Source organism: Rutidosis leptorrhynchoides, chromosome 8 (genome assembly GCF_046630445.1).
Source record: "Rutidosis leptorrhynchoides isolate AG116_Rl617_1_P2 chromosome 8, CSIRO_AGI_Rlap_v1, whole genome shotgun sequence".
NCBI classification, from domain to species: Eukaryota; Viridiplantae; Streptophyta; class Magnoliopsida; order Asterales; family Asteraceae; genus Rutidosis; species Rutidosis leptorrhynchoides.
In genome coordinates, this window is record NC_092340.1 from 342,635,582 (window position 1) to 342,663,019 (window position 27,438).

Here is a 27,438-nt window from a genome sequence, read left to right on the forward strand (position 1 = left end):
AACCATCAGGTCTACTTCAACAACCTGAAATCCCAGAATGGAAATGGGAAAACATTACCATGGATTTCATCACTAAATTGCCAAGGACTGCAAGTGGTTTTGATACTATTTGGGTAATAGTTGATCGTCTCACCAAATCAGCACACTTCCTGCCAATAAGAGAAGATGACAAGATGGAGAAGTTAGCACGACTGTATTTGAAGGAAGTCGTCTCCAGACATGGAATGCCAATCTCTATTATCTCTGATAGGGATGGCAGATTTATTTCAAGATTCTGGCAGACATTACAGCAAGCATTAGGAACTCGTCTAGACATGAGTACTGCCTGTCATCCACAAACTGATGGGCAGAGCGAAAGGATGATACAAATGCTTGAAGACATGCTACGAGCATGTGTTATTGATTTCGGAAACAGTTGGGATCGACATCTACCGTTAGCAGAATTTTCCTACAACAACAGCTACCATTCAAGCATCGAGATGGCTCCGTTTGAAGCACTTTATGGTAGAAAGTGCAGGTCTCTGATTTGTTGGAGTGAAGTGGGGGATAGATAGATTACGGGTCCGGAGATTATACAAGAAACTACCGAGGAGATCATCCAAATTCAACAACGGTTGAAAACCGCCCAAAGTCGACAAAAGAGCTACGCTGACATTAAAAGAAAAGATAAAGAATTTGAAATTGGAGAGATGGTCATGCTTAAAGTTGCACCTTGGAAAGGCGTTGTTCGATTTGGTAAACGAGGGAAATTAAATCCAAGGTATATTGGACCATTCAAGATTATTGATCGTGTCGGACCAGTAGCTTACCGACTTGAGTTACCTCAACAACTCGCGGCTGTACATAACACTTTCCACGTCTCGAATTTGAAGAAATGTTTTGCTAAAGAAGATCTCACTATTCCGTTAGATGAAATCCAAATCAACGAAAAACTCCAATTCATCGAAGAACCCGTTGAAATAATGGATCGTGAGGTTAAAAGACTTAAGCAAAACAAGATACCAATTGTTAAGGTTCGATGGAATGCTCGTAGAGGACCCGAGTTCACCTGGGAGCGTGAAGATCAGATGAAGAAGAAATACCCGCATCTATTTCCAGAAGATTCGTCAACACCTTCAACAGCTTAAAATTTCGGGACAAAATTTATTTAACGGGTAGGTACTGTAGTGACCCGAACTTTTCCATGTTTATATATATTAATTGAGATTGATATTTACATGATTAAATGTTTCTAACATGTTAAGCAATCAAACTTTTTAAGACTTGATTAATTGAAATATGTTTCATATAGACAATTGACCACCCAAGTTGACCGGCGATTCACGAACGTTAAAACTTGTAAAAACGACATGACGATATATATATGGATATACATATGGTTAACATGAGATTATGATAAGTAAGTATCTCCATAAGTATATTAACAATGATTTATATACATATAAACAAGACTACTAACTTAAGGATTTCGAAACGAGACATATATGTAACGATTATCGTTGTAACGACATTTAAATGTATATATATCATATTAAGATATATTAATATATCATAATATCATGATAATATAATAATTTAACATCTCATTAGATATAATAAACAATGGGTTAACAACATTAATTGAGATCGTTAACTTAAAGGTTTCAAAACAACACTTACATGTAACGACTAACGATGACTTAACGACTCAGTTAAAATGTATATACATGTAGTGTATTTAGATGTATTAAAATACTTTTGGAAGACTTCAAGACATATATCAAAACACTCATACTTAACGAAAATGGTTACAGTTACTTTCCCATTCTTTTCTTTCATCAAGAATTCTAGTCGTATTCTTACCCGTATTATACACAGCTTCAAAACGTACTTACTATGGGTATATACCAATAGGAACTAGCATGGGATTCCACTCTTTATTATGTCATGTATGACTAATCAATTTTAACTTCTACCATGAGCTAGTCAACTAACTAGAACTCCTTTTAACCCCACTCACCACTCACCAATTACCACTCATCATTCACTCCATTTCACTTCCAATTCTCTTTCTAATTCTCTCTCAACACACACACACTATTATGAACGTATTTTTCCAGTAGTTAATCATCATCTTCATCAAAAATCACTTCAAGAATCAAGCTATAATCATCATAGGAAGAACACTTCAAGAACACTTCAAAAATCCCTTCAAGTTTACTAATTTACTTCCAAGCTTTCTAATCCATTCCAAGTAATCATCTAAGATCAAGAAACCTTTGTTATATACAGTAGGTTATCTTTCTTATTCAAGGTAATATTCATATTCAAACTTTGATTCAATTTCTATAACTATAAACTATCTTAATTCGAGTAAAAATCTTACTTGAACTTGTTTTTGTGTCATGATCCTACTTCAAGAACTTTCAAGCCATCCAAGATCCTTTGAAGCTAGATCATTTCTTGTCACTTCCAGTAGGTTTACCTACTAAACTTGAGGTAGTAATTATGTTCATAACATAATTCGATTCATATATATAAAACTATCTTATTCGAAGGTTTAAACTCGTAATCACTAGAACATAGTTTAGTTAATTCTAAACTTGTTCGCAAATAAAAGTTAATCCTTCTAACTTGACTTTTAAAATTAACTAAACACATGTTCTATATCTATATGATATGCTAACTTAATGATTTAAAACCTGGAAACACGAAAAACACCGTAAAACCGGATTTACGCCGTCGTAGTAACACCGCGGGCTGTTTTGGGTTAGTTAATTAAAAACTATGATAAACTTTGATTTAAAAGTTGTTATTCTGAGAAAATGATTTTTATTATGAACATGAAACTATATCCAAAAATTATGGTTAAACTCAAAGTGGAAGTATGTTTTCTAAAATGGTCATCTAGACGTCGTTCTTTCGACTGAAATGACTACCTTTACAAAAACGACTTGTAACTTATTTTTCCGACTATAAACCTATACTTTTTCTGTTTATATTCATAAAATAGAGTTCAATATGAAACCATAGCAATTTGATTCACTCAAAACGGATTTAAAATGAAGAAGTTATGGGTAAAATAAGATTGGATAATTTTTCTCATTTTAGCTACGTGAAAATTGGTAACAAATCTATTCCAACCATAAATTAATCAACTTGTATTGTATATTATGTAATCTTGAGATACCATAGACACGTATACAATGTTTCGACCTATCATGTCGACACATCTATATATATTTCGGAACAACCATAGACACTCTATATGTGAATGTTGGAGTTAGCTATACAGGGTTGAGGTTGATTCCAAAATATATATAGTTTGAGTTGTGATCAATACTGAGATACATATACACTGGTTCGTGGATTGATTCAAGATAATATTTATCGATTTATTTCTGTACATCTAACTGTGGACAACTAGTTGTAGGTTACTAACGAGGACAGCTGACTTAATAAACTTAAAACATCAAAATATATTAAAAGTGTTGTAAATATATTTTGAACATACTTTGATATATATGTATATATTGTTATAGGTTCGTGAATCAACCAGTGGCCAAGTCTTACCTCCCGACGAAGTAAAAATCTGTGAAAGTGAGTTATAGTCCCACTTTTAAAATCTAATATTTTTGGGATGAGAATACATGCAGGTTTTATAAATGATTTACAAAATAGACACAAGTACGTGAAACTACATTCTATGGTTGAATTATCGAAATCGAATATGCCCCTTTTTATTAAGTCTGGTAATCTAAGAATTAGGGAACAGACACCCTAATTGACGTGAATCCTAAAGATAGATCTATTGGGCCTAACAAACCCCATCCAAAGTACCGGATGCTTTAGTACTTCGAAATTTATATCATATCCGAAGGGTGTCCCGGAATGATGGGGATATTCTTATATATGCATCTTGTTAATGTCGATTACCAGGTGTTCACCATATGAATAATTTTTATCTCTATGTATGGGATGTGTATTGAAATATGAAATCTTGTGGTCTATTATTATGATTTGATATATATAGGTTAAACCTATAACTCACCAACATTTTTGTTGACGTTTTAAGCATGTTTATTCTCAGGTGATTATTAAGAGCTTCCGCTGTCGCATACTTAAATAAGGACGAGAATTGGAGTCCATGCTTGTATGATATTGTGTAAAAACTGCATTCAAGAAACTTATTTTGTTGTAACATATTTGTATTGTAAACCATTATGTAATGGTCGTGTGTAAACAGGATATTTTAGATTATCATTATTTGATAATCTACGTAAAGCTTTTTAAACCTTTATTGATGAAATAAAGGTTATGGTTTATTTTAAAATGAATGCAGTCTTTGAAAAACGTCTCATATAGAGGTCAAAACCTCGCAACGAAATCAATTAATATGGAACATTTTTAATCAATAAGAACGGGACATTTCAGCGCGGCCCATTTGTCGCGGCGCGACATTCAACATGAAAATTGACCCTTCTTAACTCAACTTCTGATATGGAAATGCTTGAAATGTCGCGGCGCGGACCCATTTGTCGCGGCGCGGCATAAGACTGCATCTGAACAGTTCGACCATCATAAACAAGTTTCGACATAATTTAATTTGTACATTCCAAACCCGCTTCCTATTTTCACCTAGCCTTCAACAATAGTCTCACAAGACTTAACGCTAACTAAACCCACGTATAGACTTGCATATGCACACATTATCAAGTATACATTTATATATATCTATACGTATATTCATACATTTACACATAAGCTAGCGAGTTATAAACGTACGAATGATCAAGTATGTACCTTTCAATACCTACGGGAAAAATGGGATGTTACATAAACTCATTTGGTTTACGTTTAGAACTAGAGTACATAATCTCTAAAACATTAGAGGTTACATAACCATCATGTCGAACGAAGATAAATGATGTAGATCGTCATGTAGAGCGATGATTATTCTCGAGGTACAGAATGAGATGTTGAGGCATGGATTGTTGATGGTACTGTTGGTGCCGGTGATGTTGCTGAAGCTGTTAAATTTTGCACCATATTCTCCAAATTGATTACTCGAGCGCGAATTTCGTTGGCTTCTTCTATTATTCCGGGATGATTGTCGGTCGGAACGAACGGATGAATAAGATTTAGAATCTTAGATAGAGTATAATTGTGGCGATATATTCGGGAAATGAGGGTGAAAATGGTGTTTTGGATAGGTTCGCCGGTAAGGGCTTCAGGTTCTTCGCTAAGAAGGCAATATGGTGGATGGAAAGGATCACCTTCTTCTTGTCTCCAATAATTAAGTAGGCTACGAACCCATCAACTGAATTGGTTGATTCATTCTGGTGACACTGCTTTCGGAGCTTAGGTGAAACTCCATATCGGAATAGCTATCGGAATCCGAGGAATTCGAACTGGTTAAGGGATTCATCTCGTACGATCAGATGAAGGATTTTCGATAAGAAATAGATTATAGGATGTAGATTAGTACCCTGCAATACATAATTTACATATGCATATATAATACTAAAATCCCATAAGTTACGGAGGAATCTACGGAAGCTGTCAGGCAAAGGTAACAATAACAGATACGTTAATATATAAATTAGCATATACGATAAGATATGAATTTCGTCTATACACTATTCATGCAGTCGATGCAGTAAAATGTGTTTAGACTAAGAATAATAAGCAAGTGATTCCCTAATAATGATAAGCAGGTAATTTTTGACACAAATGATAAGCAAAACTTTTGACATGCAGACAAGGTCAAAGTCCAGACTCACTAATGCATCTAAACAACTATCAGTTAGACACACTAATGTAAGACCTGGTTCGCTAAGACCACCGCTCTGATACCAACTGAAAGGACCCGTTCATATACATTATAAACGATTCACAATAGTTGATTACATCGCGAGGTACTTGACCTCTATATGATATATTTTACAAACATTACATTCGTTTTAAAAAAAACAAACTTTCATTATATCGAAAGTTGACGGTATGCATACCATTTCATAATATATCCAACTATAATTTACTTAGTAATAATCTTGATGAACTCGACGACTCGAATGCAACGTCTTTTGAAATATGTCATGAATGACTCCAAGTAATATATCTAATATGAGCAAATGCACAACGAAAGATTTCTTTAACACCTGAGAATAAACATGCTTTAAAGTGTCAACCAAAAGGTTGGTGACTTCATTAATTTATCATAATCGATCATTTTCATCATTTTAATAGACCACAAGATTTTCATTTCCATTTCTCATAAAAATACGTCCCATGCATAGAGATAAAAATAATCATTCATATGGATTGAACACCTGGTAACCGACATTAACAAGATGCATATAAGAATATCCCCTATCATTCCGGGACATCCAACAGACATGATAAAACAACATCGAAGTACTAAAGCATCCACATCCATGGATGGGGTTTGTTAGGCCCAATATATCTATCTTTAGGATTCGCGTCAATTAGTAGATCGGTTTACTAATTCTTAGGCTACCAAGCAAAAAGGGGCATATTCGGCTTCGATCATTTAACCATATAATGTAGTTTCGATTACTTGTGTCTATTTCGTAAAACATTTATAAAAGCGCATGTATTCTCAGTCCCAAAAATATATTGCAAAAGCATTTAAAAGGGGAGCAAATGAAACTCACGATACTGTATTTTGTAGTAAAAATACACATGACGACACTGGATAAGTGCAGGGTTGGCCTCAGATACACGAACCTATATCAAGTATATATATTAACACATTGTGATATTACTCAACTATGTTTATATATATTTCATAGTATATATAGATGCATATCCTTATATATAATTATATTAATCCTTATAATTTGTTGTAATACTTATATGATATGCACTTTATTAGATGTTATATTAATATAAATACTATTATATTAGTTAATATAGTAAAAAAAAATCTAATATTAGTATACTTATGATATATGTAATAAATATATATTTTTACATAGATATCTTTTATTTGTAAAAATAATAATTATAATAATAATAAAATAGTGATAATAATAATAATAATTAGATTTGAAATTAATAATAATAATAATAATAATAATAATAGTAATAATAATAATAATGATAATAATATTAATAATGATACAATTAATAATAATAATGATAATATTAAAATGATACTTTTATGGTAATTCTAATGATAATACTAATGATAATTTTAATAACAAAAATGATAATTTTAATATATAAAAAATGTTAATTTCAATAATAATACTCATTCTAATAAAAATGATAAATTTAACAGTATTGATACTTTTAGTAATACTAATAATAGTAATAATAATATTGATAATAATATAAATGATATTTAATTATAGTAATAATAATAATAATAATAATAATAATAATAATAATAATAATAATAATAACAATAATAATAATAATAATTTTAACAAAAACTACCTTAAAATGCTAAAAAGAAAATAAACTACCCGAGCCGGGACTCGAACCCGCGACCTCTCGTTCCTCGACCAATCACCTAACCAACTGCGCTGCTTATACTTTCCTGATTTTATTCCCATTTAAATTATATTTAACCCGTTACATGCGTTCATCTTCTTAATCATCGTGGTTATCATCATAATCACCATCATTATCGATTTCATTATTATCAAAGTATGATCATCATTTTTCTATTGATCAACATCATTATCTTAATCCGTACTCATTATTATCTATTTATCACCATCATGTGTTACCTCTTCGTAATTTCGATGTTGCAGATTATTGTTCAAGTTGCTTCACGAGGGATTGCAAACAGAAACGACAACAAAAAAAATGAGATACACAAAGTGACGGTTTTGGGATTTCGAACATCAATAGATAGCGACATAGCAGCAGTCTAACGAAATCAAATTTTCGGCCCATGAAATTTATAGCAGCCCAACACTATATAATCCATATTGTTATTTTGTTTAAACATAAATGGCCCGTTACAAAGAATAGTCGACGTCTTTAGCATATAATAGAAGAATTGGTTTATTTGCAAGTGGGATTTTTGGGATCCAAGAAAAGATACGTCTCTATCATGACCCCTTTTCCAGTCTTCTTTATCATATATTATATATCATTGTATTACCAACTCTTCAGCATCATCATTAGAGCATCATTATCAATATCCATGGACAGTAGTAGTTCAAATGGAAACGAACAGGAAGTAAAGAAAAAGAAAAGAAAAACAGAAGCGTAGTAGCAAACAATGGTTATGATATTGTGATTTGGTTTGGGTTCACGAAGGAGAAACAAGGAAGAGGATAGAGATAGAAAAAATTTATGGTGGTGATGAATGGTTTTCTAGATATTGAAGGTGGTGGTGGTTTGATTGAGATATCGAGGGTGGTTTTCGAATTATAATCGATAAAAAAAATAATATATGCAGTAGCATTAATAACAACAACAAGATCATCATCATTGTTATCGTTCATCATAATTACCTCCATATTTACACTGTTTTGTCGTCTCTCTCTTCTTCTTCGAATAACTGTAGCAGTTAATTGTGTTTATAGATAAGTGTTAGTTATCCAAAATAGTAGCAGCGAACAGGAAGTAAAACAGAAAGACTAAATGGGTTTGTGATGGTTGTCGAGTAGTGATGGAGGTTTGTTTTAGGTGTTCTCGGCCAAAACAGAAAGATGGTGACGGGGGCGAGGTGGTGGTTGTTTGTTATGGTTTGATCTTCATGAAAACAAGAACCGGTTGACGACAGTGCTAGTAACAAGATATGGGTGTGATGATGTAGGGTGATCGACACAAGGGTGTGTGTTATTGAATGGGTCTCGGTTACAAGAGGTAAACGAAACATAAATAAATGGATTAAGATTGTTTGTGTTGGTGTTCGAGTTACAACGATAGACGAATAGTGATATAAGTGTTCTTGAGTTGAATATGGGTGTCGAATAAGAAGGTGTTTTGGTGACCTCCTTCGAAGCAGTAAGAAGAAAGAAAGTGGTCAAGGTTGCCTTGGCCATCGAATGGTGAAACAGAAAATCAAATAGATGATAGTTGTTGTAGTAGGTATCCAGGATATATAATACATATATCTATCATCCATAATATTAATAATAATTAATAATAATAAATATTAAAATAATGAATCTCAATTCATTGAATCATGCGCAGAGTTATTATTCATTGTAGCAGCCTTAACTTTTAAATAATTCTACCGACAATTTATTCCAATTGGCTATATCGTGTCCATTGCTAAACAGCTAACGTATAAAAGTGTTCCTAAAAATCCCATATTTTTAGATTAAATGTATTTATTTATTTTGATCATTATGGTATAAAATTCAATCATTAATTTAATAAATAAAAATTACATCAACTGTCCCTCTCATTTATGGGTAAAATATAAAAAGTGTTAAAATTAAATAACTAGATTCTAAATACATTTTTAGTAAGCCTAAAATTTATAGAACTCATTTTCGAATCACCGTTTATTTTAAAATTATATAAGTTTGAATTTAACTTGCTTAATATCAATCGAAACATCAAACGAATATTACAATCATTTAATATTTATTTTTAATATACTTTATTTATATATAGAGATATATTTTAAATAATAATTATTATAATATCCTATTTTTATTTTACTAATTTTTAATAACAACAACATATAATACTTCAAATTATAATTCGAATTATTATATATATATATACATACACACTTATCTATTTATAATTAATTGTTCGTGAATCGTCAAGAGCAGTCGAAGGTCAATTGAATATATGAACATCGTTTCAAAATTTTTTAGACTCAACATTACATACTTTGCTTATCATATTGAAATCATATAAACATTAAGTTTAAATTTAGTCGAAAATTCCCGGGTCGTCACACGGAGGAGGGCGAGGTCCTCATCGATGTGGAAGATTCAAAATATTGCTTGTGATGACCCGGAAATTTCCGATCAAATTTAAACTTTAATCTTTATATGTTTCCAACACGATAAGCAAAGTATGTAAGGTTGAGTCTCAAAAATTCTTGAACTGTTTACATAGATTCACTTGACCTTTAACTATTATCGACGATTCAAGAACAAATTGATGTTAAATAATTACATAATTGAATAAATGTATATTTATATAAGTGTAAGTATTGGAAATTATAAAAATGTTATTAACTCATTAAAATTAAAAATGTAAAATATTATACAAAATAAGTTGTTACTAAAGTAAATCTATGTATAGATAATTTTGATGATAATTATTATCATATGTATATTATAATATATATGTATATAAAGTAAATCTATGTATAGATAATTTTGATGATAATTATTATCATATGTATATTATAATATATATATATATATATATATATATATATATATATATATATATATATATATATATATATATATATATATATATATATATATATATATATATATATATATATATATATATATATATATATATATAATAACTATTAATAACTAATATATTGTATTTATAAAATTTATGAATAATAGGTATTCAATATGTAATATTATATAATATATATTAAGATGTAATTAATAAAAGATAATATTACATATTAAATTTAAATTATAAGTAAAATATAGTAAATACATTATTGTTAGTTTCATTATTCTTACTAGTATTATTATGATGTTAATATCATCTTTATTATAAATATTACTAGTTTATTATTAAAAATTAATATTAAAGTTAAATATTAATGTTTGTGTTATTTATAATATTACTTTTCCTTAATATGAAAAAATACATATATATTGATATATAAATATTAGATAAACAAATATAAAGATATAAAATACGGGGTTATGTACAGATTATACATATATACATGATGCAGACATATATATATATAATAAATATAAATACCATGTACATATACATTAATACAGGTAAACAAATATTCTGTTTCCAATCATTTTTTCAAACTTTAAGCAGGTAGCTTTCTGTCACTTGAACCGTACAATTACGAATCCAATTATCATGAACAAACAAATTTCTGTCACAGTCTATTTTATTTTACATTCTGACAGAATATTTTTCTTGTCGAGCAAATCAAGCCATAATGCATATACATGGTGATAAAGAATGACAACGGGAATCTTGTGTGTTTTCAATCACCATTACCTTACTTTCCTCTTCTCTATCACCTCGTCTTCTTATTTCAACTCTTCACCCGTCACCACTATGAACTATCATCAAACCACCTTCTCATAAACCTGCAACAATAGAACGATGATGAAAGAAAGGTATTACGCGTTTCATGTATACAATAAGTGTGATACTGCTTTGTTTTACTCGCTGATTTCTGTTTCTATTCTGTCCGAATACCACCCTACAATAACCATTTTCGTTATCATACTAGTCATCCTCAACAAACCCAACCAACTATCGATGCTGCTACAACAACTTGCGGTTTAAAATGACATCATTCAGCATCTTCATGTTCCATTATTTTCTTTCTTTTCTATTCCCGTTTTCAGCCACTGCAACCATTGAACCACGACCCACTCATATATGTATACTTTGAAATAAAAATCCGTTTCATTAAAATAATGTCCCACTAAAAACCGGATCCTTACTTGTTCTACTTGGACAACGTATTTGCTTGTATGTGCTGGGACCGAAGCACTCACAAATTTCCTTTATGCTATTGTCGAGTGTATACATTAAATATTCGAATTAAATCGCTGGACAGCCCCACGAAATATTTGGTGTCGGTCGATTTAAAAAGAAAAAGGAGAAGAGAATCCAAGACTTTCAATCATATTGTTTATAAAAAGAAAAAGAAAACCACTTGCCTTGATTGAATGTGATTGTTGCTTTATGGCAACCGATACCCTACTAGTGATTTTTTTTAAAAAAAATACGTATATTTGCTACACAATCTTGTTGGCCACCGAAATGGATTAGTTAAAGAGATGTTTGTTTATTTTTTTTTTTTAAAAGTAATCATGATGTATGATGTTGGAAGATGGGGATGGTTATGAATCGATGGTTATGAATCGATGGTTATGAATCGATGGTTATGGAGGCTGTGATGACAGCGTATATTTTTCTTTCTCTTCTTTGGACTTCTGTCGCCACAGGTTACCAGACAAGCACCCCAATGTATTCTTTTTGCAATATAATACAAGTGGGCCGAAATTTAATGTTGAGCCGCCATAATTTCTTTTGCACCGTGAACATTTTTTTTTCTTAGGGACTATGAATTTGTTGGTTCGGTTGGGCTTGAGGTGTAACGATTGATGATGAGGAGTAAGAACTATAGCGAAAATTTGATGATGATAATCAATATTTGATGATGATGGTGATACATAAGCGAAAAATAATGATGATGGTATTATGATGGATTTGATGATGATTTAGCTAGGTAAAAAGGATTATGATAATGTTTAGTGGTGATTAAATGAAACGGTTTCATAGATTAAATTCATTAGTGAGCAAATTAAAACAAGAACAAATTAATGGACCAATGGCTTGGAAGGAATTGGTTTAAACGAGAGGTCGCGGGTTCGAGCCCTGCTCGGGGCATTTCTTTTTATGAAAGGATTTCATGAGGTAGTTTCATTTTTATTATTGTTATAATTATTATTATTATTATTATTATTATTATTATTATTATTGTTATTATTATTATTATTATTATTATTATTATTATTATTATTATTATTATTATTATTATTATTATTATTATTATTACTACTATTATTATTATTATTAGTGTATCCCTGACTAGTGCTCGAGTAGATATGATTATGCATGCATGTACTTTTGATATTGCCATTAGATAGGTTATGATGAATCCTGAATTAGATATACATGCCACTAGAATAGGGTATAGGATATGCATGTCGTTGGAAAGCTGGCCAAAAATCATTAACTTTTCATTTAGATATCGAATGGATTCAATGAACGGATTAGAAGTTATTGTCAATTGAATTTTTGTATTATTATTAAAAATGATTATTATTATCGTCGCTATTATCGTCGTTCTAGTTTTTATCTAATTATTATTATTATTATCAGAATTATCCATATCAATATTTTTTTAAAATAATTTTGATTTCTAAAATAAAAGTTTTAATAACTTAAAGTTATAAGTATAAAAAATAAAGATTATATATATGTAAATATATTTTGTACACATAACTTAACTATATTAACAATTATATATATAACATGAAAATATATAAATAAATAATGAAACTTATAACTTAATAAATATATAATTACATCATTAATAATAATATATATATTTATTCGATTACGATTATATATATTAATGAATATACAAATGATATAGGTTCGTGAATCCGAGGCCAACCCTGCGTTGTTCAATATAGTCATATGTATTTTTACTACAAAATACATTAGGTGAGTTTCATTAATCCCTTTTTAAATGCTTTTGCAATATATATTTTTGGGACTGAGAATACATGCGCTGCTTTTATAACTGTTTTACGAAATAGACACAAGTATTTGAAACTACATTATATGGTTGAATGATCGAAATCGAATATGCCCCTTTTTATTAAGTCTGGTAATCTAAGAGTTAGGGAACATATACCCTAATTGACGCGAATCCTAAAGATAGATTTATCGGGTCTAACAAGCCCCATCCAAAGTACCGGATGCTTTAGTAATTCGAAATTTATATCATGTACGAAGGAGGATCCCGGAATGATAGGGGATATTCTTATATGCACATTGTGAATGTCGGTTACCAGGTGTTCAATCTATATGAATGATATTTTGTCTCTATGCATGGGACGTATGTTTATGAGAAATGGAAATATGAAATCTTGTGATCTATTAAAACTATGAAATGATTATTTATGTTAAACTAATGAACTCACCAACCTTTTGGTTGACACTTTAAAGCATGTTTATTCTCAGGTACGAAAGAAATCTTCCGCTGTGCATTTGCTCATCTTAGAGATATTACTTGGAGTCATTCATGACATATTTCAAAAGACGTTACATTCGAGTCGTTGAGTTCATCAAGATTATTATTATTAAGTCAATTATAGTAAGATATATTACGAAATGGTATGCATGTTGTCAACTTTCGATGTAATGAAAGATTGTCTTTTCAAAAACGAACGCAATGTTTGTAAAATGTATCATATAGAGGCCAAGTACCTCGCAATGTAATCAACTGTTGTGAATCGTTTATAATTGATATGGACTTCGTCCGGATGGATTAGGACGGGTCCTTTCATTGCTCACCTGTAAAATCAACTTGCAACGGTAACATATCCAAAGGGGTGCATAACTCGATGGAAAAAGTAACCCAAGCTGTCAAAGATCAAAAGGAAAAGGAAAATGGCATAAAAAAATCTCTCTTTTCTGGAAAAGTACTTAATAAGCAGAGTAATAGTGTATCTTCACCAGTTACCCATGTCAAAGTTTTTTCCTTTAACCAAGTTGACTTTCCTACCCTTTCACCCTTTTCCAAACTTACACAAAAAATCTCCAAGCCTTGTCAAAATACTAAAGTGGACTATTTACCTTCTAAAAGTGAACAAACTAAACCACAATGTTCAGTTACCAAAAGTAATCCAAACAAACCCAATTTTGAGTCACCAAATAACCAGTGTCTTGATGATGAATGCAGAACAGAGTGCGAATTGATTCGTAACAGAAAGCTCAAACAAGTAGTGAATCCCAACCCTGCACATACAGATAAAGTTTCTGCGTCCAATCCCAACCATTGGTCCGATAAAGTTATTGACCTTTCTAAAGAGTTTGATACTTCGAGTGAAATAAATCATGTTGTTGGCGATGTGGCTAAAAATAAAAATTCCAAACATGAAGGGCAAATGATCGGGGCAAAAAAATTAACATTCAAAGAAGAAATGGTAAATTTCGATACTATTATGAAGAATATGGTGGATTATGAATCCACTTCGCCCAAACCAAAGTAATGAGGATTGCCTCATGGAATACCCGCGGCCTCGGCAACAAATCAAGAGGGCGTATGGTGGGTTCTTTCGTTTCAAGCTTTCAAATTCAATTCTTAGCTATTCAAGAAACAATGGTTAAAATAGTGTCTCAACCAATTTTAAACGAAATTTGGAAACAATTTGCATTTGAAGCTATTCAAGTAGAATCAGATGGAAGGTCTGGTGGTTTGGTCTCAATATGGAGAACAGATTTCTTCACCTTGATTAATAGTTGGAAATGTAAACATTAGATTGCAGCCGTCTTGAGGTATATTCCTTCTGATAATGTTGTTCTTATAGTGAACGTTTATGCTCCTCATTTAGAATCTAGCAAAAGAATGGTGTGGGAGCAATTGAAATATATTGCTTGTAATTGGTCAGGCCCTATTTGTTTTTTAAGCGATTTTAATTCCGTTTGCAATCCTGCTGAAAGGTTTAGAGAATCAATTTATATGAGTTGTATTGAAACATTCAACAAGTTTATTATTAATTCTAATTTGATCGATCAATGCCTTTCAAATGAGGAGTTCACATGGGAAGGGCCTCTTGGTAAGATGTCACGTATTGACATAGTGCTTTTAAACTCAGGTTGGATTGATTTGTGGCCTGGTTCAATTCTGGTAGCTGGTAAACCTGATAGATCAGACCATAAACCATTGGTATGGGGGAAAAATTAATGTCTTGGGGCCCAAAACCTTTTAGGTTCAACAATGCTTAGTTTTCTAAACCCGGTTTCTTAGATATGTGTTTTGACAATTGGGCCATTTACCCGTTCAACGGGTGGGCTGCATATGTTATTAGCAAAAAGTGCAGGTCATTGAAATCTACCCTAAAAGGTTGGAATGCTCAACAAAAGGATCTGGATAAAGGGAACATTACCTTCTGTGATAACGAAATTTTTAGATTGAAGGCGATATATAGGAGTCGATTGCTGACTGCAGATGAATTAAGTGAACTGGCCTGGTTCAAAAAAGAAAAAAAGTCATTCACTATCCAAAGAGAATCTAGATTAAGATTGCAGTCTCGATTTACATGGTTAAGATTAGGTGATAAGAATTCCAGATTCTCTCATGTTGTTTCTCGGATCAAACAACACTTCTCATATATTGCAGGCATGATGATTGGTAATTCATGGGAAGATAATCCGGAAGCAGTCAAAGAACATGTCATTCAATACTTTGAAAATATGTTTAGTCTCTCTTCTACATGTTTGCAACCTGAAACAGTGGTGGATTGGTCATCACTCGACTTAAATCAGGTATCTACACAGTTGAATGATATTTTAGAGGCCCCTTTTGCAGCTTCTGAGGTACATAATGTTATCAAAAGTTTCGATGGTAACAAAACTCCGGGTCCGGATGGGTTCACTATGCAATTTTTTCAAAAAGGATGGTTTTGGTTGGAGGATCTGATTATGGATATGTTTACTCAATTCCATGATAACCCTAATTTTCTAAAGGGTTTTAACTCCTCTTTTATCGTTTTGATTCCCAAATCCAATTCGGCAAGAAACGTTGAGCATATGCGCCCGATTAGTTTAATCAATGGGTCATATAGGATTATAGCTAAAACTCTTGCTAATCGCTTAAAAGTTGTTATTCCCCTTTTAATTAGTGAAAGTCAAAACGGGTTTGTGCCCTCAAGACTACTAATGGATGGCGTTATGGTTGTTAATGAGGTGATTCATATGGCTAAGAAAAAGAAAAGGCCTATGCTTTTATTGAAAATCGATTTTTCTAAAGCCTACGATTGTGTGTCACAAGACTTTTTATTCACTGTGCTTGTAAAAATGGGTTTCGGGTCAAAGTTTATCAGTTGGGTCAAACTTGTGTATCCAATATTCGTTTCTCCATTTTGTTGAATGGTTCTCCTACTAGAGAAGGTTCTATGTTTCGAGGCCTGAGGCAAGGGGATCCACTCTCTTCGTTTTTGTTAATCATAGTTGCAGAGATTCTTAGTAAACTCTTATCAAAGGATCTGAAAGAAGGTCTGCTGCAGGGTTGTCAATTTAACCAAAACCTTCGTGTTAATCATTCATAGTTTGCAGACGACACTGTTATCTTTGCCACGCCTTCGGTCCGTGAATTAACAAGAATAAAAAATATTTTGCATATTTTTTACCAAGCTTCTGGTCTACATATGAATGCTGTGAAAACAACTATTTATGGTATTCATGTATCCAGAGCTGATATGACCAGGTATTCGGCTATCTTTGATTGTAAAATTGGGATTTTTCCTTTTGAATATCTCGGTGTCCCGATTGGTTTATCTAGAGAAAAGTCAGCAATGTGGGATCCGATTTTAAATAAGTTCAAAAGTAAACTTGCGGGTTGGAAAGGGCGTTGTCTCTCGTTTGGAGGGCGTTTGGTTATGGTCAAAGCGGTTATCTCAAATTTACCCCTTCATTACATGTCCTTGTATAAAGCACCAATGGGCATCATTCGACAATTAGAAAGGTACAGGAGGAACTTTCTATGGGGCGGGGATTGTTTGAAGAAAAAACTTGCCTCGTTAAATGGGACTCAGTTTGTCTCCCGAAGGAATTGGGCGGTTTGGGCATTACTCCTCTTCGCATAAAAAATTTGGCCATGTTAGTCAAATGGTGGGCTAAGATGAATTGTAACAAACAACAACTGTGGAAATCAATTGTGGTTTCGTCTTTCGGAAGTGCTTTTCGAGGTAAACTCTTGAATAATGTTGAGTCTTTGCCTTCGTCTCAATTATCTTCAATTTGGAAAGAGATCCTTAAAATTCAAAAAATTGAAACTTTGTCTTTTGTTGTGGGTGCTAACTCATGGAAATGGGTTTTAGGAAATGGGTCAAAAATTTCTTTTTTGTATGACCCTTGGATTGATAATCTTATTTTGAAAGATGAGTTTCCAGCTTTGTTTTTGCTTTGTCGATCTCAAAATGCTTCTGTTGCTCACTTCCTTTATCCTTCGGATATGAGCATGCTGCAAACAGGATGGGAACTTCTTTTATCATTGCCTTTACCTTTGTACGACTCATTAAAAGCATCAGATCTTCAAGTCTTGCTTACAAGTTATAAATTGAACGAACATCAAGAAGATTTGGTGATGTGGGTACATGATTCAAAAGGTGTGTACAATGTTGCAGATGGCATTCGAATCATTCTGAATTCGGGTAATCTTGTCATTCCCGAATGGCCCAAAGTGGTATGGAATAATAACGTTCCTTCTAAAGTGGCGTTATTTCATTGGTTAGCGTTAAAAAATAGTATTCCCGTTAGAGACGTTTTATCTCGAAGACACATATTATCGGTGGACCAATCCACCTTTTGTGCTTGGTGTCTTAATGAGGTCGAAACTATTGATCACTTGTTAATGCATTGTTCGTGGTCTTCTAAAATTTGGACCGACTTGTTTCGATGGTGGAATTTTAGGTGGGTGCTACCGGAATCCATTCTCCTTTTTTCGTTTGATTGGTATAATGGGATGGGAATCAAGGCTAACAAATTTTGGAGGTTGATCGGTCCCGCAACCATGTGGGCTATTTGGATTGCACGAAACGATTACATTTTCAATGGGAAGTACACTTGCCGTTCGGTGATCGTGTGCAATATCAAGCTCAAGACGTTTCTATAGACTACAAATCTAAATTATTGCCATAGTTTACAAGCATATGTGTGGGAGATAAACCCTCTACTTTTGTAATTTTTAAGCTTTTATAAGCTTCTTTCATTCTTGTTGGTTTGTATGGCCTTAAGAGCCTCTTTTTGTATGTTGGGTGGTACTCTTCATTGTTTTAATGAAGGTATCAAGTAATATATATATTTTCTTTTTTCGAAAAAAGAAAAAAAGAAGAAGATAATATAGTAATAGTAATAACAATAACAATAATAAATAATCAGTAATTAATGATTAATTAATGATTATTATTATTATTATTATTATTATTATTATTATTATTAATGATTATTATTATTATTATTATTATTATTATTATTATTATTATTATTATTATTATTATTATTATCTCCACCATGAATTGTTTCTTTACTTTACAAAATTAACTAAACAGGGATAAATATTCATGAATACTCCACCTGATTTGTATCAAATTTTTAATACAGTTAAAAAGAATTTTCTGCTCTAAACCGTCCCCTGTCGATTGCACACTTAATCACTAACGACCGTTTAGTTGTTCTATTAAATATAGGCATGTGTCAAACTACTAGAGTGTGTATTAATGTCTTTTTTGTTATTTCTCGGCCTTTTCATTTAGCTTATCAATTTCATCTTCTCCAATTTGCTCATCTCATCTTCATCACCCAAATAGATAAACAATCACATAAAACAAAGAAACACAAATATAGCTCGGAGTAAGACCTCATAACAATTAGTAATTAAGGTCACTGAAATGTTCGTAACACATACATCACACGTACCTACTAAGTGTCACAAAACAAACGATGACCTTATACCTTCAATCTAAACGGTAGACTGCAATAAACGACATCAAGACACTTCCCATCCATAATTTTCCGTCTTTTTCCTCAACTTCACTCACGGCTCTTACAACTTTTCCTTGTGCATCTTCCAATACCTTTAGGATCCTACCATCCGCGCTGTATTTGATAACTAGACCTTGAAGTCGGCCACCGATACTTACTAGGTAATGAAACTTCATGGGAATTGGAAGTTTCAACAAAAATGTCCTAACTTTTGTGTGTAAAGCGCACAAGTAAGTATACATGGACCAACGACTATGAATCGCCACCCAAAATTCACCATTTTCGTTCGTTCTCACATTATCTGGAAAACCAGGTAAAATGGCCATCACTTCTGTTGTCCCTGCTTTCTCCCCCTTCACCCAATACTTGCTTAACCTATATATCATAATAATACGGAGCTTGATGAATTTTATAAATGGGGCCGGATATGACATTTTTATCAAGAATACTAAATGATTTTAGCGTACAATATAAGGTGTTAACTGTTAACGCACCTCCCTCTGCACCCCTCAGCATACACGAAAAAGGACTTATCCTTGCTTAGGGAGACACCATTAGGGAACTGGAGGTTGCGAACAAGAACAGTTACTTTTTTTGTGATAGGATCATATTTCAGAACTCTACCACTGTCTTCTCCGGACATGATTAAATGCAAGAAGTTCCTGAAAATTTTACAAATAAATAAAAAGGTTGTGTTCTAAAGTACAAAATTTTACTGAAACCTACAAATGATATAATTACTATTTGGTAATATGTGTAGCATCAGTTGTACCCTTATTATAATTACAACAACAAGATGAATGTTTGAAAAGATAAAATAAAAAATAATTGATTCAAGAGAAAAGGAATCCAACAACATACCTTCGTTGATACTTTTTGCTGCTATCTGTAAAGTAAATGTTTCCATCATCATCAATGTCTAAATCATTTGTGAACTTTAAAGGAACTCCTTCAACTTCGGTTGCTATAGGCATGGCTAACCCACCCTCTGGTCCAACCTTTAACAACCCAAAATATGCATCTGCAATATACAAATCACCTGTCTTCTTGTCAAACCGTAACCCCAACGGTCTCCCACATATATGCTCCGTCTTTAAGTAGCCAAAAATTGTTGGTTTTGGGTCACATATCTCTGACCTGAAACATATGCCTCACATTATCAAAAAACTCACTTATAAATTGAATTAAAGGGCTACTAAAAGATGATCCAACCAAAGAGCATAAATATAAATAAGTGTAACCTAAGTAATGATGAAATGAGCCCAAAAGAGTACTAATCTCTTACAAAAAACAGATTTTGAATTTGCAAATTGTTAAAACAGAAGTACAAATGCTTATGTACAGTACAACCTATATTAGGTGTGATCAGATTCACAACAAAAACAAATTTAATCATAAACCACAAGAAGATAAATAACAAACATTGCTAAAATTAAAAAATCAAAGCATAAAACATGAATAATAAATAATAATTACCGATTAGAAGAAGTATGAGCAAAATAGCTCCATTTAATTCCATTCCAAAACATAATTCTACCATCAGCAACACCTGTGTACGGACCACGCCCTAACAGATCAAACGCTACGCTCTCCGGTCCTTGTATTTCATTCATAAACTTAATTTCCGAATTCTGTAACAAATTCTCGGTGTCCCTATCTTTCGGTAACTCGGACCACTCTGGCATTTTAACTATAACTGACTCAAAGTCTGGAAAATCAGCTATCGCACTGTGCCCGAACGGGTCTAGTCCACAGTAAACCGCCAACGCCAGAAATATTCCGGCGTAAATTCCGACGACATTCATTGTTGAAATGATACAGAAGATAGTACTCCGTTTATATATTCATCTACATCTATATATATTCATAGATGGATGGTCACTATTACTAGATACTATCGATAACACTCCATATTTGAATTCATTCATTCACACCATTTAATATAAAGTGACTAATAATTTACTCTTATTTTAATTTCAATATTTAACACCCAACCCCTCATCCTACCCAACTCGGTTGACTAACGTGTAGCTTTTTAGGAACAGAGGGAACGTTTTATAATTCAGGAACAAGCATCCTAAACAAATTGAGCACCCTTTTCAAAAAAAAAAAAAAAAAATTTCAATAAGAAAAAGGGTACTCAAGCGTTTCGGATTCAAATAATTCAAAACTTATTTTTTGATATCGAAATCTAAAAAGAGGGACAAATTTGAGAAAGCCAAGATGAACTAAAACAAGACAAACGCTATGACAACAAAACTATATGATAAAACATTGGGCGACCCGTATTCGGTCAATGTAGCCGTCGATTGGAAGAGTGTAAAAACACTCTCCGTCTTTTAAATAAATGTGTTAATACTGGTTGGTTTAAACATGTGTCATCTCAAGTGTGAATAAAACATCTGAAACACAACACCTAATTAATGGAGTCTTCGAATAGTGGTTTTTCTCTTCTCAACTTGGAGCAACTTCATGAACCGTATTAAGCTTGAGCTTAAACTGTTACAAGTTCGAATCACGAACGTATTATAAGCATAAGCTTCAGCCTCTCATATACATTAAAATAAATTAAAGTAAATTACATTCCAAGTCCATCTGGTACTTATGTTATTTCACTCCCAATCAATGGGTTGTTTGTTTTTGTGGTCTCTGTCCCATCAATCTGGGTTATATTTCACTCTTGGTCCTCAACCTTAACGACATTCAATTTTACGCGTCAAGTTTTTTTTTTTTTTTTTTTTTTTTTTTTTTTTTTTTGGTAAGCGAGGAAACTCTTCTATGAACGAGCACGTTGGCTCCCTATTAATGGTGAAACCTAGGGTAACAAACTCCCTCGAGCGCGAGACCTACTTTTGAACAATTTGACATTTTACTCGTCACGTTAAAGTCAATAATCATTCTAACAACATATTAATCGTATTACAGGCAACAATGAAATGATCGTAGCAAACACAACACTCCTACCTACTTATTATCATAAAGAGATAATGAACTTAACAAAAGCATAAACCTCTTATAACTAAACCTTCAATCCAAATGATAAACTGCAATAAACGACATCAAGACACTCCCCAACCATAGTTTTCCATCCTTCTCCTCAACTTCACTCACGGCCCTTACAACTTTACCTTGTGTATCTTCCAATATCTTTAAAATCTTACCATCCGCACTGTACTTGACAACTACGGCATGAAGCCGGCCACCAATGCTTAACAAGTAATGAAACTTTATGGGAATTGGAAGTTTTAGTAAAAATGTTCGAAGTGTTGTGTGTATGGCGCTTATGTAAGAATACATGGTACGACGAGTATGAAGTGCCACCCAAAATTCACCGTTTTCATTTGTCCTCACATTGTCTGGGAAACCAGGTAGAATGGCCATAACTTCAGTTGTCCCTGCTTTCTCCCCCTTCAACCAGTACTTCATTAACCTATGTCATCATAAAAGTATAATACAGGTGTAGTTTAGTTAGAAACATATAAAGGTGAATGGGACAATTTAGGCTACTTTATCATCTCTCATGGGTCAAAGAGAAAACGGTAAAATGGGTTCGAAAAGGTCGGATGAGTCCAGTATGACCCAAAGTGTACTTTTAATGCGCGAGACCAGTCTAAAAATTTTACTCATATTTGACAAGCTAATCATTATGGTTATGACTGGGGACGGAAGGTTTTCTCTCCAATTTCCTGCGATTAGTTGCCAAGCAACCTAGGTCCCGCGATTAGTTGCAAGCAACCCGGGTAGGAGTTTGCTTCTAGCGTGTGTGGGTGCAAATGATGAGGGTCGTTGAAATAAATGATCCGCTGATGCAAATTCGCCGTTCAAAAAAAAAAATTATTGTTATAACTTATAAGGTGTTTACTAACCTCCCTTTGCACCCTTCAGCATATACGAAAAATGATTTATCCTTGCTTAGGGAGACACCATTGGGGAACTGAAGGTTGCGAAGAAGAACCGTTGCTTTTTTTGTGATTGGATCATATTTTAAAACTCTGCCACTGTTGTCTGCCGAGAAGACTAAATGAAGGTAGTTTCTGAAAAATTACAAATAAAATGAAAAAGAACCATGTTAGAGCTTAGAAATTATTTAGTAATAGCCACAAAATTTTCGAGAGAATCAACAAACAGAATATGACTTAGAGGAATCACAATTAATCATAAAAATTTTAAAAGGTACAAATTAAATCGAGCTAAAATTATTATCAAGATATAAGCAGATTGCATCCATAGCGTAAATTAAAGTACAATATTTAAACCAAGATGATGTAATTATACCAATAATGCTAGATATGAGCTCCATAAACAAGAAAAAACATCTAATTCTAACCCATTCCCCTTTCATAGTCAACAATAATTGATACAATAATATAGTTAGTTGTCCTCACTAGACATACCTAAATCTTTATGTACCTGCTAGAAGCTGTAAATTGTGATGTACATTTCACTTTATGATATCATTAAACGCATCAGTCCCTCTTTGAGTCTTTGGGACCATAGAATGACCCCTACTAAAAAATTATTCAACTGTATCACATACACTATTTATTACTTGCTGAAAAAGAACTATTGTAGGACCACTAGCATATGCAGACATAAATATACTGCTCAGATACACAAATACATACATACTTGTGTAGTTACAAGAATGAGATTGAACAAAAACACTAATCACATGAAATCAATAATCTATGCTAGAACATATTGCATGAATGCAGTGTTTTAAGCCTTGTTAATAAAAGAAAATTGATGACTACAAATTAGTTGGACCAGAGAAGCACTATCTTTATTCAACATATAAGGACGTGTATGTCTCAGCGCGTATTATATAAGGCTGATGAATATGGAGTTGCACTATACTGCTATTTGCAACGTTCATTGATTAAGCGCATTTTATTAGAAAGAACTAATTAATATTACCTACGCCCTTATAACATGTTACTTATAGTACCATCAATGAAAAGTGCTTTATATATATAAAACACCAAGATGAAATTTTTATGAATAAGAAATTAGCAAAACTTGTTGATTCAAGTATAAAGGGTTCCACAACATACCTTCGCTGATACTTTGTGCTGCTATCAGTGAAGTAAATGTTTCCGTCATCATCAATGTCTAAATCATTTGTGAACCTCAACGGAACACCTTCGGCTTCGGTTGCTAGAGGTGTGGCTAACCCTCCCTCTGGTCCAACTTTTAACAGCCCAAGATACGCATCGGCAATATACAAATCACCTGTTCTCTTATCAAACCGCAACCCTAACGGTCTCCCACATATATGCTCCGTCTTTAAGTAGTCAAAAATCGTTGGTTTTGGGTCACATATCTTTGACCTGAAACATAAGCCTCACATCATCAATAAACTCACTTATTTGCTTGTTTCTCAATGTTAGTGTGTTTTTTAATGCTGTTTTCACCTAGAGTTTCTAATAACTGTTGAAAACAATAAGATTATACGTCGAAAGTTAATAACACATTGTAGTTTATTTGTTAACATGTCAACAGCCCTGCGTAAGGATGACACGCACATGTCAACAAATGTTAATTTTGAGGTTTTTCGGCAATTTATTAGTTTAATTTGGACCTACACGGTATTTATCTATAAACAAACTGGTAGTCATTCTCTCAGTTTCGTAAGATACATATTTGATTGTAGCATCATTATCTCATTTTAACCCTCTTGGCCTCTAAAACTCTCATTAACAACCTTTTCAAATATATACCAAAAAAAGATAAGAAAAATTCAACACATGTTAATTTTAATTAAGAAAGTTTCATGTTGTATAGTACTATTGTTCTAAAATAGAATAAAATAATATATATCAAACATAAACAATCATATATCGTCACAAGATAACTCAATAGTTGGGGGTCTGAATTCCTTGCAAGTGAGTTTTAGTTCGAACTAGTTGTGGAGCCCTCGCTTCGCGTCGGGGGCTCCGTTTTGAATGCGAGTTAAAAAAAAGTCTTGATCTATTTTGTAAAAAAGAATTTTTTTCGACATAACATTGAAGGGTTGTTCCTTTTGTGAAAGTTGCTGCTTTTAGCGTTCGGGTTTTTATTTAAAAAAAAAAGTTAGTAAAGTGGGGGTTCGATTTGTATTTTAATAAAAGGTAGTGAGTTAAGTTTGTGAAATTTGAAAAAACTTTACGTATAAAGTGGGGGTTCGATTTGTATTTTAATAAAAGTTAGGGGTTAAGTTTGTGAAAACTGAATATTAGTAAAAAACAAAAAAAAAAAAGTTAGTAAAGTGGGGGTTCGATTTGTATTTTAATAAAAGTTATGGGGTTAAGCTTGTGAAATTTTGGGGAAAATATACGTATAAAGTGGGGGGTTCGATTTGTATGTTAATGAAAGTTAAGGGGTTAAGTTTAGATAAAACGAAAGAAGTTAAGGGGTTAAGTTTGAATAAAGTGAGAAAAATAAATAGTACTATTCATTTTAAGTTTGAATAAAGTGAGAAAAATGAATAGTACTATTCATTTTCACTTTATCATTTAGATATAGGTATAATATAATCATGTCTAGTATAAATAATTTGTGGCACCGGGTTGAAAACAACCATATTAACTAGTTAAGAGCTTAAAAGATTAGTTTGTTATTGTTTGCCCCTAATTATTATATCCAAGTCATCACTATCACTGTATATATTATAATATAAAATAATAATATTAACTTAAAATAAGACATCGCCTAAAAATTATATTGTACAACAACAACAATGCCATATAAAAGATAAGAGGTATGTTTAAACGAGATCGAGCTAAAAAAAGGACGATAACTTTTTAGTTACATAGTTTTTATGCATTCATATTCAACAAATTAATATAAATATTAGATGTTATTTAATGTTCATATCCTTGTCAAACAAATATACACAATCACAAATTACATGTTCAATTGTGAATTATATGAAATGTTTACATGTTCAGAAAACACATATGTACATGTGAACGATAAATTATATATTTGATTATATACTTAAATTATAGATTTTTTTAACCTATTTTTTGTTCAATTTTACTCTCCATCATAAATGTGATTTAAGCTACTAACATTTGAAAATCGTTGTAATTTAATGGTTTTATCAGTTCTCATCCTTTGATTATCGTTTAAACTTTTGACTAACCCAAAAAAAAAAAAATGAAAAAAAAAATCAGTTGCAACAATTGACTCATTGAGAGTACAATTCAGTTACCAATTTTTAGTACTAAAACGAACTATAACCAACCACAATAGGATAATAAACAAAACAAAAAAGAAGAAACTTAAGAAAATGAAATATTATTACCGATTGGATGACGTATAAGCAAAATCAGTCCACAAATTTCCATTCCAAAACAAGATTCTTCCATCGGCAGCACCTGTGTACGGACCACGCCCTAACGGATCAAACGCTACACTCTCCGGTCCTTGTATTTCATTCAATATTTTAGTATTCGAATTCTGTAATAAATTTTCAGTGTCTTTATCGTTCGGAACATCAGTCCACGCCGGCATTTCAACTATCAGCGACTCAAAGTCCGGAAAATCAACTATTGCACTGTGCCGGAACGGGTCTAGTCCGCAGTAAACCGCCGCAACTAGAATTATTCCGGCAATAATTCTGGCAACGTTCATTTTTTTGAAACGATGCTTGGAGTGTGATGAAGGTAGTTTATATAACTTGATATGAGTGAGGGAAACAGAAACAGAAATAGATATTGCTATTGCTATGACTATAAATGATTGTCATAGTTATATTAATTATTTACTTTTAATATACATAAATAAATAAATGAATAATAAATTAATAATACAAGTAAATAATAACATATAAATAATTGGGTGGTTATATGTGGCTTCATAAATTATGGACCGTGTGATATACCAAACACCTACTTACTATCCACAGCTACCATCTTTATAATTAGACACGAGATTGAGACATACATTATATTATATATTATATATATATATAGATAGATATAGAAATATAATAATATAATACGAGTA

The 27,438-nt window shown here is 32.3% G+C and overlaps 4 protein-coding genes across 4 annotated transcripts; 2 read left to right on the forward strand and 2 right to left on the reverse strand.

The window, feature by feature from the left end:
* Positions 1–14,953: 14,953 nt before the first annotated feature.
* LOC139864573 (uncharacterized) lies at positions 14,954–15,649 on the forward strand. The gene is made up of 2 exons (XM_071853155.1): positions 14,954–15,163; positions 15,224–15,649. Exons 1-2 carry the CDS (start codon positions 14,954–14,956, stop codon positions 15,647–15,649), a joined length of 636 nt encoding a protein of 211 aa, XP_071709256.1.
* Positions 15,650–17,584: 1,935 nt separating this feature from the next.
* LOC139864574 (uncharacterized) lies at positions 17,585–18,577 on the forward strand. The gene has a single exon (XM_071853156.1). The coding sequence runs from the start codon at positions 17,585–17,587 to the stop codon at positions 18,575–18,577; it is 993 nt and encodes a 330-aa protein (XP_071709257.1).
* Positions 18,578–19,324: 747 nt separating this feature from the next.
* On the reverse strand, positions 19,325–21,251 carry LOC139862869 (protein STRICTOSIDINE SYNTHASE-LIKE 3-like). Its single transcript, XM_071851499.1, has 4 exons — positions 20,923–21,251; positions 20,308–20,583; positions 19,941–20,108; positions 19,325–19,821 (listed from the first exon to the last, which is right to left on the reverse strand). Exons 1-4 carry the CDS (start codon positions 21,249–21,251, stop codon positions 19,419–19,421), a joined length of 1,176 nt encoding a protein of 391 aa, XP_071707600.1. The 3' UTR covers positions 19,325–19,418.
* Positions 21,252–22,326: 1,075 nt separating this feature from the next.
* Positions 22,327–27,113, reverse strand: LOC139862280 (protein STRICTOSIDINE SYNTHASE-LIKE 3-like). The gene is made up of 4 exons (XM_071850854.1): positions 26,735–27,113; positions 24,501–24,776; positions 23,313–23,480; positions 22,327–22,876 (listed from the first exon to the last, which is right to left on the reverse strand). The coding sequence occupies exons 1-4, from the start codon at positions 27,061–27,063 to the stop codon at positions 22,474–22,476; spliced, it is 1,176 nt and encodes a 391-aa protein (XP_071706955.1). The 5' UTR covers positions 27,064–27,113; the 3' UTR covers positions 22,327–22,473.
* Positions 27,114–27,438: the final 325 nt, after the last annotated feature.

Coding starts and splice junctions, on each gene's coding strand:
- LOC139864574 (XM_071853156.1), top strand. CDS start 17,585: ATGAATTGTAACAAACAACAACTGTGGAAATCAATTGTGGTTTCGTCT.
- LOC139862869 (XM_071851499.1), bottom strand. CDS start 21,251: ATGAATGTCGTCGGAATTTACGCCGGAATATTTCTGGCGTTGGCGGTT. Junction 20,584..20,922: donor GCTCATACTTCTTCTAATCG/GTAATTATTATT, acceptor CATATGTTTCAG/GTCAGAGATATGTGACCCAA. Junction 19,822..19,940: donor GCTGAGGGGTGCAGAGGGAG/GTGCGTTAACAG, acceptor TATGATATATAG/GTTAAGCAAGTATTGGGTGA.
- LOC139864573 (XM_071853155.1), top strand. CDS start 14,954: ATGAGGATTGCCTCATGGAATACCCGCGGCCTCGGCAACAAATCAAGA. Junction 15,164..15,223: donor ATGGAAGGTCTGGTGGTTTG/GTCTCAATATGG, acceptor TGTAAACATTAG/ATTGCAGCCGTCTTGAGGTA.
- LOC139862280 (XM_071850854.1), bottom strand. CDS start 27,063: ATGAACGTTGCCAGAATTATTGCCGGAATAATTCTAGTTGCGGCGGTT. Junction 24,777..26,734: donor GCTTATACGTCATCCAATCG/GTAATAATATTT, acceptor CTTATGTTTCAG/GTCAAAGATATGTGACCCAA. Junction 23,481..24,500: donor AGCACAAAGTATCAGCGAAG/GTATGTTGTGGA, acceptor GTAATTTTTCAG/AAACTACCTTCATTTAGTCT.